The sequence below is a fragment of the Lissotriton helveticus genome, chromosome 3_1 (genome assembly GCF_964261635.1).
Source record: "Lissotriton helveticus chromosome 3_1, aLisHel1.1, whole genome shotgun sequence".
NCBI classification, from domain to species: domain Eukaryota; kingdom Metazoa; phylum Chordata; class Amphibia; order Caudata; family Salamandridae; genus Lissotriton; species Lissotriton helveticus.
The window spans coordinates 1044314680-1044335231 of NC_136061.1; the positions used below are offsets into that span (position 1 = coordinate 1044314680).

General features: G+C 43.9%; 1 protein-coding gene across 1 annotated transcript in view; it reads right to left on the reverse strand.

Moving 5' to 3' along the window:
- Positions 1-9132, reverse strand: part of MYO3B (myosin IIIB) — a 2563893-nt gene extending 2554761 nt beyond the window's left edge. The window contains exon 1 of the mRNA XM_078681588.1: positions 9078-9132. Within this exon, the coding sequence (XP_078537714.1) occupies positions 9078-9079 (2 nt within the window). The 5' untranslated portion in view covers positions 9080-9132. The remainder of the gene's footprint in view (positions 1-9077) is intronic.
- Positions 9133-20552: the final 11420 nt, after the last annotated feature.

Genomic DNA, 20552 nt, shown 5'->3' on the forward strand with positions numbered 1-20552 from the left:
AAAGAGGTACAGAAAGCTATTGAAGATACAGCAGGCAAAAAAGCCCCAGGCCCAGACGGCGTCCCGGCTGATATGTTCAAGGCCAATCCTAACATATGGGCAGTGGTCCTCACTAATGTGTTTAACGTGATTTGTGTGGATAAGTTAAGTGCCCCAGAATCATGGTCAAAGTCCACCATAATTCCCATCTTTAAGAAGGGTCAAAGGGGGGACCCTAGATGCTACAGGCCCATATCCTTGTTAGATTCTTCGTTTAAAATCTTGGGCAAGGTTATCCTTGAAAGAATCTCATCCTGGGCGACCCATAATAACATTCTGTGTGAAGCCCAGTATGGTTTTCACTCAGGAAGAGGCACAGAGGATCAGTGCCTCAATTTACACCTTACACTGAGCAAATACATAGTAGCATCAAAGGAGACGATGTACCTGGCTTTTATGGACTTGTCCACAGCTTTTGACCTAGTTAATAGGTCAAAGCTGTGGACAATTCTTTTGGAAATGGGCCTGGAAAGGGAACTTGTTAATTTCCTGGCACAGCTACACAGCGATTTGAGGGCAACTATTTGTATGTCTCAGGAGGGAAATTGTACAGCTTTCTTTAAGTCTGGTAGGGGGGTGCGCCAAGGGTGCATCCTGGCCCCTATGCTTTTTTCCCTTTATATCAATTCACTGGGAAAATCGATGGAAGTAGCCTCTATTGATGTACCACGTATGGGCGGCACTGCTTTGCCGGTTTTATTATATGCCGATGACACGGTTTTATTGTCAAGAACCCCGAATGGTCTACAACTTTTACTTAACTCCTTTGGGGTATTTATGCAAAAATTGGATCTATTAGTTAACATAGAGACATCGCATGTAATGGCAGTAGGCAGAAGTAAGAATAGTATTAAAACTCTCTCATGTAACGGCTCCGTGCTTACCAGGGTCAAAGTCTTTACCTATTTAGGTGTGGTGTTCGATGAAAGGGGGACATGGGCACCACAAATTAAAAGTAAAACTGCGGCAGTCAAGAGATCGGCTACCGCCATCATGGGCTTTGCAAAACGACTGGGCGGTAAGCCAGCTGAGGCTATATTGTCCATCTATAGAGCCAAAACCTTGGCCATTGCCAGATATGGGGCGTCGATCTGGGGCTACAAAAATTTGCTAGAAATACAGAGAGAGGAAAATATTTTCCTACGATCTATATTAGGCCTTCCGCAATCTACACCAGCATTTTGTGTACATAGGGAATTGGGGATGGGATATATCGAAGACTCATTGTCTCTGGCCCAGCTACTATCCTGGATTAAGATATGGCTTAACCCAGCTCTAACATTAAACCATAAGATTATTAGGGATTGTATGGGTAGGGACAATGCGGATAAGATCGGGTGGTTATCACATATTAAAAAATCAGCAGTATATTTGGGCCGTCCCGATCTATGTCTTAAACCAGAAAGCCTGGTGAAAGAGGATATAGACTGGGTTAAGACCCATTATACTAAGAGAAGGGAGGCTGAAAGGGAGGCTAGAGAAATCATGAAGCCAACAGTGAGGTCCCACTATATGACGATTACTTCGTTATTTATTCAACCATACTTGATGACAGTAAATAAACCTTTTCATCGGTGGGTCCTCACAAGATTTCGCCTCAACTTAGCTCATTTTCTCCTAGGAGATTATGAGAAGTGGTGTAAGCCTCATGAGAATGCTCCCTGTAAATGTGATGACTTTTCTGATCAGGATATATTACATTTTGTGTTCTTTTGCCTACTTTTTAAAAGTGGAAGTGAAAAGTTCATTAAACCAATATTGAAAAACCAAATGTTCAAGCAGGTTAAACCAGCCTTATTGTTCCTGCAACTTATGGAATCCCCATTGGTTATGTATGGAGTAGCACATTTTCTGATCATGTCTATTCGATCTAAGCAAAAAAGTTTGCAGATAACCCTGACCATGAACCATTAGCAAAATCTATTTACGAACTATGTAAATTTCATATATTTTTTCCCCTGGTACCTAGTATATTGTATAAAACCGCAAAACTGTAAATAACCCTAGTAATCTATAAAAAAAAATTAATGATTTGCAATTTTAGTTATGATTGTAAAAATGATTGTCCTTAAAACCTTTGATCTGTATGACAAATATTTGTATATTACACTCATGCTTTTTTTTCCCTTTTTAAACTTTTTTAATTCTGTAAATATTGTTTTTAAAATTGTTTGTCTAACTAAATTGTATTTGTATGATCAAAAATGAATGTATAGTATAGCATACTTTTATGATTTTAATATAATCGAATAAAGTGTATTTGACTCTGACTCTGACTCTGCCTGTTACAATTTTCCATTTTCAGTATTGCCTAAAACACATACCAGCAGGCACATATGAAAAGTTGGGTAAAGAATACATCAAGACATCCTGGAAGTTACCATACACACACAGATGTTGGATTTGGGGACGTGAAGTGTTTCTTAGCGGTTCAAACTGTGAAAACGCACTAAACGGTTCTCTCCTTTGACAGGGTATGAACTTACATGGGGCCTACGATGGTTCCTCTAACAATTTATCCTGCCACCTGCAAGGTTCACCAGCTGCAGTGATTGATCCAATTTTTGGACAACTTTCAAATGGAAGTTACCTCATGTTGAACGATCACAGCTGCTGTGGCATGTTGGCAGGTATACCATAGCTAGTAACTGTGTCAGCCAGGGTCACTTGCTGTATGCAAGTATTGTTTCCGACAACCAAGACAGCCAGGGAGCCGCCACTATGGCCATCACTGAACATCTCTTCTACACAAATTGATACTCTAAGCAGAATGAAAGCCATTCTTTTGCAAAAACTGTGCCACTGACCTCGGCCAAAGAGATCTATGATCTACAAGTCGCAAGGACTTCTGCCGAGATACATGCCCTTTTGGCTACAAACTGCCCTATACATTTCTCAGAAATGTTAAGTCATATTTTAAACATGTCTGATACGAGCAATATTGTACATATATTTAAGACAGTATTTTCTGTACTGTTAGCACCTTTTCAAGCAGTCCTAGGAATATTTCCAAACTTTGTGCACTCTGTGTTTGGCAGACTGCCCCTCCTTTTGGGACACGTTGCAGTGATACTATTTTTGCTCCTACTGCTGCGATATAGTAAGCCAATTCACCAGCGACACCCAGTTCTCCATAGAGAGTGTTGTGAGCGCATTGTCCAGATTTTGGGACTACCTCGCCAACGAGAATCAAATACCACATGGTTTCTGTCATTCAGACCAATTTGGCAAGATTGCATCTTACCTGTTCTACGCTGCCTGCTATGCGGAGAAGAATGCGTGTTAGATACATGTCTCACACTCCCATCAGTCATGCCAACGGATGTTGATACTTTGCTGGACCCGGTAACGGCCCATGCTCTGTGTTGTCACCAGTGGCTACCAATTCTGATGACGGCATTCATTGAGATCTCACAGGCGCAAATTGCAACTGCTGAGGTACGAGAGGAAGCAGGCGCGCAGGTACCATCCATTATGAACATTGCTAATGCGATCAATGCTGATGGCGATGCTTCACATCTATGTGCAGTTAATCCTTTAAACGAGGTAATCCAACTTTCGTCTACAATGGTAGACGACTTTTTGTCAACAGACATAAAATATTTCATGTTTTCTCCAAGCCCTAACACTGACTTTTGATTTTGGCACACAACGTTCTGAGAGACTTTGAATTTGACCTTCATTTTTCAAAACAAGGTACTAACTTTGGAGCTCTTTTTCCTATGATGAATTTCTTTTCTTCCAAATTTGTATTTTTCATTTTTGTACAAGTAATCTGCTTATAGTAGAACTATTCATAGAGAACAAGGATTCTTTGAATACTTCCAGAGACAATATATGACCTTGTCCACATACAAACAGTTTTATGTAATCTGACATGAAATGGTTTCGGCACCTTTTCTTCTGTATTAACGAGCCATTTCATAAATGTATATTTTCGTGATTCATTCAGTGAGCATTTAAAAATGTCAACATGTGCTTAGAATGAATACTTGCGTTGATCTGTACAGCCCCAATGCAACAGTTTGAATGCATTATTCACAATGTATGTGCTACATGTTTTTAGCACTTCATGTATAGATATGAATTAGATGTGTTTAACATGTTTAGAACTTAGTAATGTTGTACATAAGAAAGTGCAGTGGGTGTTGTATGTCGACTTAGATTACGTATATTCATGCCCTTATGTAGGTATAATTCACATTAACCTTATATAGGCATTGAAATCCAGTCCTTATTTAGGCATAGTCCATGCTACCCAAATACAGGCATTGCTACTTCCATCCATTCATCTAAGTCACAACGAGTTTCAGGAAAAATAGACTCTTAAGCCGTTAGGGACTTCCCCTTGATAAGATATTGATTTCTCCAAGAACTCATTTATTTGTACTCAAATCCCGACACCAACACTACCAAGACTGACCAGCCAATGAGGGACATAAGCATCACAGAGGCCAGCACAGAGATTGGCCCAGCTGTCATGTTTTGTCTCCCTCTGCAGGTCTGACCAAACACTGTGAGCACCTTTTAGACACAGGTACAGCCGATTAAAACCCTTTGCATCCGAGCTTCCTAACCCGGGTTCTGGAACACTTACTGCGCCCCCCTGCTCCCAAGAAGCTAACAAACTGAGCCCCCGTTTGGGAGATCTTGGATTCACCCCCAAGTTCCCCTCTGGAGCCCTTTTCTAGGTGCCCCCTCCCCTTTGCCAATGGTGTAGTGCGCAAGGCTACCAACCTGTTCAGCACCCCTGCCCCCGGACACTACAGGGCAGGTAAACTCGAACTGCTGGTGGATCTTGTGAACTTGACCCCCTAGCACCTTAAGTCGTAAACTGGACCCCCAAAATCCTATTGCAACTACTTGTATGCAGTATATGTTTCTTTCTCTGTAGGAAACCAGTACTGCTTAAAAGGGCATGTGTGTGACATTTCTGCTAATTGTAAAACTTGTACTTACCTGATTATGAAGTTCTTGGTGTCAAAAATTCGATAAAAATGCATATTATGTTTCTAAATTGGTCTTGAGTGTCTTCTTGAGTGTGTGCCTCATTCATTGCCTCTATGTGTACCACAAATACTGAACACTACTCTCTGACAAGCCTAAACTGCTCGTCAAATTGAGCAAAGGTATAGAGGGAAAAGAAAACACTACAGAGAAAATGCACCCACCTGACCTGTATTTCCTCTCATACGCCTACCAAGTGCTAACGGTTCTGTTCCCCAAAAGAGATTTTGATATCGATACAATTTTTTTTTTATATATAAAACCAAGTTTATTCTGTTTTTCAAAATGACTCCTATTAGTTAATCTCGAACACCACATATCTTTACAAAATCTTTTGGCAGTTTACATGTACATTTTAACAAGTCTTTCCCTGTACTGTGACTTAATCATTGTATCACAAATTGAGACGTTTTTGTCATTGGTGTAAAAGCAAAAATTTTGTGAAAGTCCCCCACTTACCGAATCCCTCACGCTTACATGCTTCCAATATCAAACACTTCTAGACTCAACATTCATACCACATCCCAGCATATTACACAGACATAAGGCAGACAACGGAAAAACAGATTGAATTTTTATCTGTTGAGATGTTCTGTGCTGGGATTCCTCTTCCAAAAATGGGCAACGCATGTTTCAGAGTGGGCATAGAGTTTGACCGACCACCTTCTTCAGGACCACACAACAATGCAGTGTTTTCCAAAGGTATTCATATGGGGGAATTTGATATATAAGTACAGGGCCCAGTTACTTAATCAAGGCAGTCCGTCTAGGACGCATATAGTAGATGGGATATTGAATGATTACTACTATTGGAAAGATTCTCTTAGAACTGCTTCCTAGTAAGCACCAGATTCATAAGATAGCTATTTTTCCTTATTTTAGGTCTATGTAGCACAGGTGTGGATGTCGCCATTTATAGGGTAGAGATCATCTATGGAGGTTCCTGATTATAGTTCTGTACGTCCTTCGAAGTGTAATCTTAAGTACCGCTGTCTTCGCCTGGGAATTCCTGTGTCTCCTATAGACTATTGTCATAACCATTGGAACACCATCCCTGTTGGTAGGGATCAAGTGAATAATCAGTAAGGATCGTTTTATAGTATGAAAAAAGATTTTTAAATACATTTGTCCTAAAGAAGGTGGGTAATCTATCATAAGAGCCGCCAATATGTCACGTCAACAGAAAAAGTTCTTTAAAATTAGGGTGATATTATTTTATGCAATGAGTATTTATTGTTATGGATTGTGTTGAATCTTAGGAATGTATGAAGAGCATCTTTAAGGAACAGTGTGCTTATTAAAGTAAAGTTTGGGATAAGTATTTTCATATGAGATATCCACAGTATACTTGATTTTGAGAGCAACACACAATTTCTGTATATGTATGATGTTTTTAAGGTTTTAAATTGTGGATTACACTGAATATGTGAGCAGTAAAGGTTATTGTATTTGTTTTGTATGATAAAAATAAAAAATATTTTTAGAAAATGTAACAAGGAGACAGAGTGATATATATTTTATGCATTATTAGCATTGATGTAATATAGTGTTTAGTGCATCCTCACTGGACTACCGGGATATATATTTGGGTACTTGCGTGGAAAAGATTTGCACAAAAGGGAATCCCCTGTCTATCATATAACGTACCCCACCCCTTTTGGCTAGAAAGGGTGAGTATTTTTGGATTTGGAGATCCATTTATATTGTGCGCATTACACACACACTCATTTGTCTCTTGGCAAAATTGTCTAGGCATTCTGAGCAAGGGGCCTTCTTTCTGAAATATTTGTACATTTAACTTTCAAAACTATTACTTTAATTCACTGTCACTCAAGAAGTAATATTGCCAAATTTTCTAAATGTATACACCCTGGCAGGTTAAAGAAATATGCTTGATTGTCAGCAATCCATTGGAAGCCATTATGGTGGGTTCTGTATCGGAAATCTGGCTATTCGCTGCTCTCAGGTGGCAACAGTGAAAAACAAACGTGGTTTGTTCTCAACTGATTTGTCACTCTAGGAAGCATCTGATTTGCCAGATTCCTCCATCCCTCACCTGGGTCTCCAGAGGCCTGAATGAAGCAGGAGATTCAATGTCCACTGACTCATCTGCCATCTCTCGCCGCTCTTGAGACTTCTCAGACTTGAAGGTGGTGGGAGAATGGGGGCAGCACTCAAGGGGAGACGTGAACAGAAAATGTGCCTGGGCACTAAAACAAAAGTGGCCCCAGGAGAGAATCAGATAGCTAGAAATGTGGCCCACATTTGAAAATATGTGCAGTTTTGAACTTGTAAAGAGACTGGGGCTATGTTTTGCAAGGTATGGCAGACTGCATGTTGTGTTGTGCTTGCTGCAGGCAATATTTGTGGTAATATCAGGGAAATCAACAATAAAAAAGCATAGTAAATGCCAATAGGTCTCGCTTTAAAGTAATGTAATAAGAAGCGCTGCAATTAAATAGAATGGAAATGGATATTTAGTTGTGCGGAAAGAAAGAACTGTAGAACAATATTGGCATAAGTCAAACCGTTAGGTGACACTTACACTGCCAAGCCAGACCTAAAAACCCATGTAAGTAAATGACTGCCCTTCTCCCATCTGTGCTGCTGCCAGAGAAAAACAACATACATTATCTAGTTATCTAAGACATTTTAATAGCATTACAATGGCATGTGTGTGCCCCTGAAACTTCAAGCTCAGGCAGCTGGATAAATAAACACAATTATCACAGGTGTGTGGAGGGCATGCACTTTTTTTGTGGAAGCATACAACTTCCGCCCATTCAAAGTATGTACTCCTGGCTCCCAACATGTGGGCTGAGCCCAAGCCCCTGCCTTGGTGATTCTCCTTAAAGTGTTTGGCGGCAGCTGTGCAGTCAAACCAGACTGTGTTGTTAAGCCATACCATTAAAATGGCTCAAAAGGCTAAAAAACACGCCCCCAAACAGTAAAAAAAAAACAGCTTGCACACAGACCTGTCCAGACCAGCCCTTTAGGCACTGCCAGATTGCCCGATGGGCCAAATCGACCCTGACAACACTGTTGCGTTACCAATTGCTGCTTCCCAGGTCAGCTGGGGTTCTGTTGTTCAGTCGTGCTGCTGGCCAGAGATTGAAGTCCCCATTGGTAGCGCCTCATTCACACAATTTGACAGCATAGCATCAGTGTTTAGCTTTTGTAATGAGAGTGTAATTTTAGATCTACAGAAAGAGGTGGCTGAGGCATTCAAGGTCATGTTGTGCCTGGCTTGATCATGGCTCTTCTGCCCCTGTGCAGCTGATCTTAGCAGGGGAAGGGGACAGGAGAGGCGGGGAATACACCACATAAAATATTGCAGGAGGCTGCTATCTCGGAGGACAACTTCAACTTTTTATCCTCATTGTTTTTGTTTATAGCTGCCATTTGTAAACCCCGAATGGAAAATGACCTAGTTATTAACAACTACCCATCTGTAATCCTATATGTAATATTATTTCCATAATGAGTTATCAATTCACCAACATTCCAACCTACAAATATTGTTTAAAAAGAAACAAGAGACTAGAACACCCACTCCCTCGAAAATATCCCAAATTTATCACTGATTATGTCCGTCTTTGGCTGACCAGATCACCTCTAGGCAAAGTACACGAAGAAATGTACGAATCTCCGCTGACAAACACACCAAATCACCAGTATCACGGCTCTAAAAATAAAGTTGTTTAGGGTGCGGGGAAAGCGGCCAGTGATAAGCAGCGTGTGGCAAATCAAGTGACGAAGAAGCATGGTTTGTGTGCCTGAAAAAATCAATAGCCGAAGGGCTGTGTATCTTTCATGCCTTCCGAGACAGCACTTTAACGGCGTAGAGAAAACCCACGTGGGTCCAGTGTGAATGTAAATCCGAAGATAACACAACGACCCTTTGACCGACACAGCCTGCCACCGAGCTCTACAGATAAGTATCTTCAAGACGACTGGCCCGCCATATGCGATGAAAAAGAACAGAATCAGGCGTAGGCATGAAAATATGTAAACAAAAAGAATGAACTTACATTAGTGACGAGTATTTTGTGCCCGAGTTTATTCTACACTGGATGTCTTGCGCGCTCAGCTGCGTCAGAACACCTTATGATTGTGAATGGCTCTAAAACATGCTCTTCCGTCTGTCACGGCTGACCCCGGCGCGTGCCCTGCTGCTTCCGGGGCGCAGGGCAGCACATCTTGTGCTTCCTGCAGGTTAGTGTCGCTGGACACTCAGCAAAGACATCTGTGGCAGGTTCCCTTCATTGCTACTGGTGGATTAACGTCACACTAATTAGCCCTGAGCCTGATCCCCCCGACCCTGGGATGCCAGGGAAGGAGGAGGGTTAATTCCTCTTATCCATTAGCACTCCACAGGGTCTTCAATCCCTGCCTTATGGTTTACCTCCGAAAAAAATATCTGGAGTTATTTATTGGATAAAAAGCATTTACAAGATGATAAATATCGTTTTCCTTTAGTAGATATTTTACCAACTGAACCCATTCTACCAAAACAGGCCTAGCTATCATTGTGCAGTGGGTAGAGTGGAATCGAGGCACAGGGGTGGGAGAGGCACTCAGCACCATAATTATACCCAACTTCGGAGCATTGGATGCCATTTATCTTGAAAGCATAAGGGCACGTGGCCCCTTGCTACAATGATGTGTGCACAAGCATTGACGATGCCCATAGGTCTGACTTGAAGCTGACAGTGTCTCCTCAGTCGCTGATGAGTTTAGGCGCTCAGTAATTCATCATGCTGGCACTCTGTCACTCATTCTTGTACTCATACTCCCATTCATCCACCCAATGACTCATTTTTGAATTTACCCACTGACCCATGCACAACAAAAAAGTCACACAAACTCCAAAAAGCATATGGAAACAGGGCCGGCTTTATGCTGGTGGCGCCCGGTGCAACAACTCTTGCTGGCACCTCCTACCCCCAATGACCTGCTTCTTCACAGATTCCCTCACTACTGTCCTCCAACGGTGCCCCTCATCTCTCTATAGCCCCTCTCTAACATGTATTTTATCTTTTATCGGCTTTATAGCGCTACTTCTATCAGTGTAGGGTGTCAGAGCACCTTACATCACACATGCAGAATATGACTCATTACATCGCGTACCAATACCACTTGTGCCATTATAACGCGGGTATTACTACGCGATGTCAATGACAACAACATGCCATTACATCACAAACTTCTACCACAACTATGCCTTTACCACACATGCCATTACAACGCAAAGGCATGCGTGGTAAAGGTAAACTCATGGTAAAAGTTTGAAAGGTAAGTGACTCTACTCTGTCCTACACTTAACCCTAATGTAGTACCCCGACACCCCAACATTACCCCATACTCTAAAACACTACCCTGTACTACACACATACACCACACCACTACCCTAAACCCTAAAACACTAACCCCAGCACACCCTCCCCGACCACCAGTCCAGTCCCTACACTCAAACACTACCCTGCACGACTCCCCAACACTGCCCTAAACCCTAAAACACTACCCTACACTACACAAACAGCATGACACTACCCTAAACCCTAAAGCACTACCCCCAGCATGAACCTCCCCTGACCCCCAGTCCAGTCCCTACACACAAACACTACCCTGCACGACCCCCGACACTACCCTAAACACTAAAACACTACCCTACATTACACAAATACCACAACACTACCCTAAACCCTAAAACTCTACCCCTAGCACAACCCTCCCAGACCCCCAGTCTGGCCCCTACACTCAAACACTAACCTGCATGACCCTCACAACACTACCCTAAACCCTAAAAAAGTAACGCCCACCCCAGGCCCAATCCCTATTACCTCTCGCTCCTCGTAGTTCCTCTCTCCTGGTTCCTGCTTCACGTCGGCTGAGGGGCGTTGAACGGTGCACGTCTATGTGAGGAAACGGAAGAGCCTCTGTTTCCTCACAACGATGTGGATTGCCATTACATCGCATGCGTTGTAAAAGCGCATGCAATGTAAAAACATGCGTAGTAATGGCTACGGGTTGTTACATCGCATGCGTTGTAACGCATGCGATGTAATGGCATGCGGGGAAACAGCTGCGTTGTGAAGGCTGTTTCCCCACATTCATTATAGAAAGACAATAAATCATAGGTCTAAAAATCAGCATATAGGAAATGTCACATAAGACAAAAAGGACTACAATGTGTAGGAGTCGTTTGCCATCCATATGGCATTACATTTTAAGAGTGCTTGGTCTGGAGAAGCAAACGTTCAGGATTTAAAAGTAACACACTGCTAGGAGCTGTCTTTAACCTCTTCTATGTGCCGGACCGCCCCTGGCCGTCCGACATCACGGTGGGCGTGTGCGTCGGACAGCCAGGGGCCGTCTAATCTGCTCACGCATCCAATTCCGCTGTACCACGGCGTAATTTGCGCTTTGGCGAAGCGGCAAACAATAAAAATGTATTTCTACTGAAACAAACCCATTTTAGCAACATTAGGATAAGAGACCGGGGAAAAATCATAAAGTTCTCACATATAGCTTGCAGTTTACATGCAGCTCTTTCATGCCAGTTCATAGATCACTGTGCTATATTAGATTTGTGACTTATGAACTGAAAGTAACAAAAGGATCTCTGTGACAAAAGCAGTAACACACTGAGCTCTCTATTTAAAACACAATTTTGTGATCTGCATGGTGCAGGTGCTTCACAGCAGGCACGTTAACCCTCTGTGCTACTGTATTTTGAGTGTAAGCCGCCACTGGACAAAACTCATATTTCTCTCCAGTAAGAACATTAATCGCCAGTGGTATCTTTACATTTCTATTGTTGCCCAAAAACTGCAGGTCAGACAAGAAACTCTGCTGCAAGGTCTTTTAAACCCACAAGCTATTTCTAAAGGCAGCACCCCTCAAGGTCATCGTCAGGTGTGGTACATCACTAAAGCCGACCATATATGGTAGATAAAGTAAAAGAATAAAAGCAGAAAAAAAGAAAGTATGCCGCAACCTAAATTGATGGGCATATGTTTACAACACAAAAATAGAATTCAAACATAGTAACCGGTGGCCATTTTCCAATGGTATTGTCCATAGCATATCATTGTCTTAAAGTTTCAACGTAGCTTCTGCATTTAGAGGAAACTTGTTGCACGTCACTGTTGTACTAAGCCAATGTGGCCAACATGATGCTTCTTAATATATGGCCCTTTTGGAACAGTAAAACAATATACTACAAACAATACCATTTCAAGATGGCTGTTCTGTTTTGAAATAGTGGATGCACAGTCTGCGCCACACTGCAGATTACATGAGGGGCGATTGAGCAGACCAGCAGCACTGTCTAGGGGGCTGCAGGATGCTAAAATACAGGAGAACAATAGAAAGGAAAGGGGACATATGAAAGGGGTAAAATAAATAAAAATAAATGACTGGTCACCAGACAATGAAGTGCACCCCTTTTCAGGCAGATGTGCACAAGTTATGAGGACAAATGCCATCACTCACACGGTAATAAACCCAATTGAGGAAATCGGCTAACCGATTGCTCTATGTAGAATGCTGTCATGGGAAGAGACAGAATGACAGTGGAACAGATGGAGTATAGAGTGCACAAATACCCCCTGCGTGTGTGTATATATATACAGGTATGTACATAGAATTATGTTTGTTTGTTTTTTGCAAGGGGCCCAGCCCCTACCCCTATTAAGACCTAATAGGTATTACCACCATGCTAGTCTTCTACCTCAAACGGTTTATTCGGGGAGGTAACCAACACCATCCCCTTGCTTATTCAGTTAGTCTGTGAGATACCATGTAGCAAAATTCTAGTCTACAACCTTCAACACAGTGTGTTAACAATCTGCCCTTAAAGGCCTATTGAGTTTAATAAGTAAGGATACAAGGTTTCCTGCCTACTTATCTCCAACAAAATTACCTTCTATTTGCTCCACTGTACTACTCTGTTCCCCTCTATTCCAGATTCCCACCTCTTCTTGTTTAAATACTTTCCTCACTATCCAGGTGTTGTGGATGCAGAGACATGAAACATGATACAGATGCAAGTATAGGGCTTGTCTATTATTTAATATTTTTACACTTCATGGTCAAGCTGGCCTCTAAGGAATTCAGTCTGTTTCAGAGAGCCAGTCCAAGAGGTCGGTGTACGGGCCAGTGTATTTTTGTTGGTTATTTTCAGTTTTATGGTCTGATTTTGAGGCTGTATATAGGCCACGATTGAAAAAGGTTTCGTTAAGCAGCAGCAACACTGCAGCAGCAGGCTGATGTGGGCTGGAATTGCAGGCATATGCTGATCATAGCAAGTATCACCATGGACAAGGTTGCATGCATCATGATGGAGTATGATGTAAAGTGAAGCACTGTTGAAAAGTGAAATTCAACCTACAGATGCCATACATTTACCTTCCCCACCTTCCTCCTCCCCCAGTTATTGGTCCCACAGCACTGTTCAGGCTCCATTCAATGCACCTTGCCCAGACTTTTCTAAATGCAAACAGGAAGCTAATTAGCACCGCACAAAATGTTGGGCCCAGTAGATGAACAAACTGCTGTTGGTTGGACAGTGTCGAGATATGCATTTGAGGAGTCAAGCTGCAAAGGGTGGGGATCCTGACAGGCACAAGTCTGGCATGGGTACTGGAGAGAACATCGGACAGGTACCATAAAAAGGACTGCAGAGACCCCATGGTACAAGAGAACGAGTTGCTTGCAGAAGGACAAAAAGAACAAGTTGGCCCATCTGCTCTTACTCATTTTGTTGAGTCAGCAGTGAAATAGTGCAAGTAAATTCAAAAACTTCAAGCAGGTACGAATGGAAATTGTAATTCACTCACCTCTGTAGAGTTGCATTTTAGGTCTCTCCTAAGGCAGCGAGCAGGCATGTCGCTTGTGACAGATATTGTGTACTACGATGGGCTTAGAGCCTGCCCATTGCTTAACATTCGTTGGCTTCATTGTCAGTCTTATTTGCTGCTGCCTACGTGGCCAGCGCATGCAGACTACCTTTCCTCTTTTTTCATGTGGAGAATGGACCAAGTACTGACTGCTTCCTCTTGATTAGTGTCCTTCCGCAGATCGCACTGTGATTGAGGCACTTTTTTCTTTCTTTTTCCTTGACATCCATGTTGCTTTTTCTTCTTTCTTCTTTCTTTTTGTCCATTCTGTTTCTTCTTCCTCATTGCCCTTGTTGATTCTTCAATCTTTCGTCTTCTCTCCCACCCCTGTTGTCTGTGCTACTTCTTTCCTAGTTGTCTCTGTTGCTTCTTCCCTACTACCCTACAGTTGTCCGTGCTGCTTCTTAAGTTATCTGTGTTGCTTCTTCAATCCCACCCTCGCCTTGACTGTGTTGCTTCTTCCATCCTACCCTCCTATTGTCTGTGTTGCTTCGTTCCTTCCACCATCCCGTTGTCTGTCTTGCTTCTTCCCTCCCACTCTCCTGTTGCCTGTGTTGTCTCACGCCTGCCATAAGAAAAAAAAGCACCTTGAAGCAGCCAATGCTGGTGGCGTCATAGCGCTTTTTTTACCCGCCAATTGTCTTTGTTGCTAGTTCCCTCCCTCTCATTGTCCATTCCCTCCAACCCTCTCTCCTGTTGTCCATTTTGCCCACCTACACCCACCATGAGAAAAAAAAGAGCTATGATGAGGTCAGCGTTGAGCACATGCTAGAACTTTTGTAATAAATTGTAGCCATGCTACACAGCAGTCGTGCTGCTCTGCAACAACGCTAAATGAATCAGGCAAATCCAATATCTCTCACATAGGCGAGACCAATTGGTTTTTGCCGATGCTTCTTTTAATTAACTTGTGAAAGGGAAGACTGCTAGACCAATTTTAGAGGAGATGGGCAGCCTAGTGTGGACCAGCACACGTGCTCTGTCTCTGTTTTCTGTTTTCTAGAATGGTGGCTGTGATTAACGTCACCATTTCTAAAGAGATATAGACCATGACTTGAACATGTGTGGATCTGTATGTAGTCATGTGCTCTGTGGAGTGGCCAGGGAGTTACACAATAGTTAAAGCAGGCTTTTGTGGAGTGCGTGGACTAATTACTACTGATTTCTTTATCATGCAGCCCTACTTATTAGGTTCACAGAGAAAAAGAGAGTTTGCAGGGGAATGGGAGGCACAGAAAGAGAGAGAAATTATTTTGTAGACTTATCTGCCCCCTTTTCTGCATACTTATGTTTGGTCTTTCTCTTATTTATTTTATTTTATTTCTTATTTATAAAGTTTTATATAGCGCGAACTTGACCCAAGAGGGTATCAGAGCGCTTTACATTCAGGATTCTTGCGTTACAAGCTACATCAGATACAAGAGCATAGTAAGGTACAATACACATAAACAATGTTTCAATATTTCGTAGGAGGGATTGGAGAAAGAAGTAATAGCGGAGTGACGAGGCGGAACAATGCCCAATGTCCCGCTGGGTAGATGACGGTCAAGGGGGAAACCAAGGCCAATCTCCTCATTAGCTGTCAAGCAGCTCCACCAGTCATCAGCCATGTTGCACAGGTCTCAGCGTTCAGGAAAAAACAGTTTTTAGTTTATTTTATTTGTGAAGGTTATATAGCGCTATCTAGACCCGGAGGTATCAGAGCGCATAACCAGGGGAACGTTGCATTAGAAGGTACATCAAAAGGATTATAAAGCACTGGCTAGCCCCGTACAATAGCGTAGTAAGGTACAGTAAACAAACAAAAAGGTTGAGACAATTTATAGGAAAGGAGGGGAGGAAGGAGCCATAGCAGAGAGATGAGGAAGAACTTTGTCCAATTTCCGGAGAGACAAATAGAGAGGGAAAGAGGAGAGGTGGAGTGAGAAGGGAGAGGACGAGGAGGAAGACGGAAAAGAGATAAAGGGAAAGTCAGCCCATAGACTGAGTGGGTAGGTGACAGCCAGGGAGATAATCCAAAGCTAGTCTCCTCTATAGCTCTCTAGGAAGCTCCACCGGGCATCGGTCCGACAGCTGGAAAGAAAGGCAACGAGGAGAAAGCAGAGTGTTGGAAATATGAACGGGGGGGCAAGACAGGGAGAAGGGGAGAAACTGTGCCCAAGGCCTGGCTGGGCAGGTGACGGTCAGGGGATGAACCAAGGCCGATCTCCTCATTAGCTGAACATAGCAGCTCCACTGGGCGTCGGACAAAATGCTCGGACTCCGCTGTCAGGGTAGAGATCATGTGTACTCCAGGAGAGACAAGTAGAGAGGGAAGGAAGAGAGGGGGAGTGAGAAGGGAGTGGACGAGGGGGAAGATGGAATAAGAATGTATTGTTCCACCTTAAAGGATTTGCCCAAGGTGACCATCTTAAAGGGGCTCAATAGAAATGGCCACTTTAAAGTGTGCATGGCCGAGATGTGGGCTACAGTCCTTCATTAATCAGGATTTGTTTCTGGGTGAAAAGAACACAAAATCATTGTAAGCAGTTTGAAACATGATGAAAGCAGGCTGGGTTACACATCCCTCTAGCATCTGGCCCATTAGATAGCCAAAAGAAAGCCTAATTGGTAGATGGTAGATTACTGTAGAGAATAAAGTTTTCCATCACAATGCAATACTGGTCCACTTTAGAAATGTTTTCAGCGGTTCCTGGAGCCAGAAGCCCAGAGATGCAGCAAAATGGGCAGATGTTTCTTTTTTGAAGTTGTAGAACACACCTCCTGCTCATGTGACCCAATCGTCCCATGTCAGAGGGATTGCCCTGCCTCCTCCAGGCCCTGACGGGCGCAGACGGGCCCGAGCTTTGCCCTGGAGCGACCGCGTGCGTCCCGCTCTGGGGTTTATAGCGCCTCCAGGCGCTTTCTTATGACACATACGGCTTCTGCTGCTAATACCGCTGGGCCTTGCAGTGCTGAGGCTGGACACAGGCAGGGGCTGAAAGCATGTCCCGCGCTGGGTGACACACGCGGCTCCTGCTGCTAACACCGCTGGGCCTTGCAGTGCTGAGGCTGAACACAGGCAGGGGCTGAAAGCGTGTCCCGCGCTGGGTTCTATAGCGCCTCCAGGCGCTTTCTGATGACAAACGTGGCTCCTGCTGCTAACACCGCTAGGCCTTACAGTGCCTTACCTTGCCTAATGGATGATACTTTGTATTACACTGTTTTGCAAGCAGAGAAGTGGTGCAATGCTGAGATTGGCAGTCCTATCTCTTGTTTGCATTTAGAGATATGTAGTTTTAGGTTTCTAATGAAAATATCAAAGTACAAGTAGATGGAATGGAAAACAAAAAGACTGGTCACACGTGATATGGAACAACCAGCCAAGGCAACTGAGATCTGTGCAGTTGTCACATGTTAGGCCCGGATCACTGACATATTATCGACGGACATAATATCGACCACCAAAAATATCGGCGACAAAATATCGACAGACAAAATATCGAGTTTCAAAAAACGGACGTAGACGAAGATGGCCGCATGCTAATAACGAGCGTCCAGAGAGGGAGCGACAGAATACACGTGGCCAACATCTACGGCCCAAACTCTGAAAATAAACAATTCTGGCAGGAAGTGGACAGCAAACTATCCGGCCTGCCCCAAGAGGACCTCCTGATCATAGCCGGGGACATGAACAAGACAATGGACCAGGCAACGGACAGGCACCCAAACAGACCAAGCCACAACTCCAACAACAACAACAACACCCTGAAAGACCTGTGCATCAAACAGCATCTAGCAGACCCATGGAGGCTACAGCACCCAACGGCGCGTGAGTACACATTCTACTCACACCCACACAACTCCTACAGTAGGATTGACTACATACTGATGTCCAACACCCACACGCACCTTATAGAAGAAACGGAGATAGCTCCGATAACCATCTCGGACCACGCTCACATAACACTCACTCTAAGTGGCAAACACAACGAAAGCCCAACGAGAAGATGGAGGCTCAACGATGACATCCTCCAAAAAAGAGAAAACGTGAAAGAAATCGAAGCCGCAATTGTAGATTACCTCAAGCACAATGACAATGGCGAAGTAGGGAAGGACATCATATGGGACGCCCTCAAAGCAACACTAAGGGGGAAACTAATAAACATCAAATCCAGGATGAACAGAAGCAGAAACAAGAAAATCTCTGAGATAGAGGAGGAGATAACAGCACTGGAGAGAGGTCACTGCGCAAACATAGCAGACAAGAACACGCTCACCCAGCTCACAAAAAAGAAATATGAACTGAACAAGATTCTAAGCGAGAGGGCGGGGTGCTGGCTAACAAAGTTCAAATCAGTCAATCTATGCGCAGCAAACAAAGCAGGGAAACAACTGGCATCCTACCTAAAGGCAAAACAGAGGCAGCACACGATAGCAGCGATAACAGATCAAACAAACAAGTCCCAAACAACGAACAAAGGAATACTGGAAGTCTTCAGACAATTCTATCAAGAGCTATATGCCGAGGACAAAAACCTGAGCAAAGATGCAGGACTAACTCTGCTTAATGACACCAACCTGCCAAAACTCAAGGAGGAGGAGAGGGAGTCGCTTGAAACCGACATAACTGAAAAAGAGATTGAAACAGCCATAAGCCAACTAAAACAGAACAAAGCGCCAGGACCAGATGGATACTCCGCAATGTTCTACAAAACCTTCGGCGAACACATCAGAATGCTAATGGCACAAACGTACTCGACATGCATCCAGAACGGGAAAATGACGGAGTCCATGAGCGAGGCCAACATCACCATAATCCCCAAGGAGGGGAAAGACCCACAATTCCCCCAGAACTATAGACCAATCTCGCTAATAAATGTCGACTGCAAAATCTACGCAAAGGTCCTGGCCAATAGACTAAACAGAGTCTTGCCAGATATCATCCACACCTCGCAAGTGGGATACATCAAAAACAGGCTATCGCAGGACAACACAAGGCTACTGTGCCATCTGATCAACCACACAGCAAGGAGTAATGAACAAGCAGTCATGATAGCGCTAGATGCGGAAAAAGCCTTTGACAGAGTCTCGTGGCCCTTCCTGAGGAACTGCATGGGGCGCTTCGGACTGGGGGAAAAATACACGGCAATGGTTATGGCCCTCTACAACAAACCAAAAGCAAAAATAGTGGTAAACGGAAGCGCATCCGAAACGCTCACGCTAGGAAGAGGCACCAGACAAGGATGCCCCCTCTCCCCCGGCCTTTTCCTGCTGGCTCTAGAACCCCTTCTGGCCAGAATAAGAGACAACACAGGTATAACAGGCGTCAAGATCAAAGAGAAGACAGTCAAACTAGCGGCGTATGCAGATGACATCCTAATCACAACAGCGAACCCCTCTTCGTCCATAAAAGCGCTCATGGTAACAATAGGAAAGTACGCGGGAGCCTCAGGCTACAAACTCAACAAGGACAAATCGGAATGCAAGCCAATGAATGTCCACACCACAAGAGAGGTCCTAGGAGATTCCGGACTGGCATGGCAGACGAAACCACTAAAATACCTAGGACTGCACTTTGGAAGGGATCTCACATCAACGCTCCAACACAACGAGGACCTCACACTGAAAAAAATAAAAGAAAGGCTAGAACTGTGGTCGCCAAAATACATAAGCTGGTGGGGAAGAATAGAAACCATCAAAATGATGATAACCCCAGCGATAAACTACACGCTAACAATGCTACCACTCCCAATGACAGAAGCCTTCCACAAAAAATTAGACCAACTCATAAACGTCTTCCTATGGAAAAACAAAAAACCCAGAATAAGCCTACAAAAACTAAGACTGACAAAGGACCTTGGAGGCCTCAATCTGGCAAACTTCAAAACATACCAAACGGCATGCCTGGCGAGACAGGGTATTGCCTGGATAGACGATACACAAACATACAAACCAGTCTGGCTAGAGGTTGAGAAAGACATCCTGGGAGGGCTCAAGCCAATAGCCCTTCTAACAGCAAACAGACACCCCCAAAAGACAAACGCCATACTGAAGCACACGAGGGAAGCGCTGATGAAAATAGACAGACGCATGGCGCAGAAGCTGAGAGGCACAGCATGGGAGTCTATCTGGTTCAACACAAAAATAACTTATCATGGAGCGACAATGCAAAACGACACATGGATCGAGAAAGGTATCAGCCTCCCCAACCAGACGGAAACAAAGCAAGGACCGCTGGCGTTCCAGAACCTACAGCAGCTACACGACCTCCCAAACCAAGAGCTCTACAACTTCCTCAAGATCAAGACAGCCATAACGAAAGCGAACTTACACAAAGGGGAGCCAAGCATCATCAAGTACCTGCAAGTCCTCAACTCAGCAGGTCACCAAACTGCAAAGATCTACAAGCTCCTGAGCCCCTCCACACTGGCGCAGAACAAGAAAGCCACCAACGCATGGGAGACGACCCTGGGCAGGCAACTAAATGAAATAGAACGGGCAAAAATGTGGAGCTCGGCGACAACGAACAAAATCACCCCACAACTAGCGCAAACAAAGTATTGGCTACTCCACAGGGCCTACTGGACACCATCCAAACTCCACAAGGTCGGCATCGCCGAA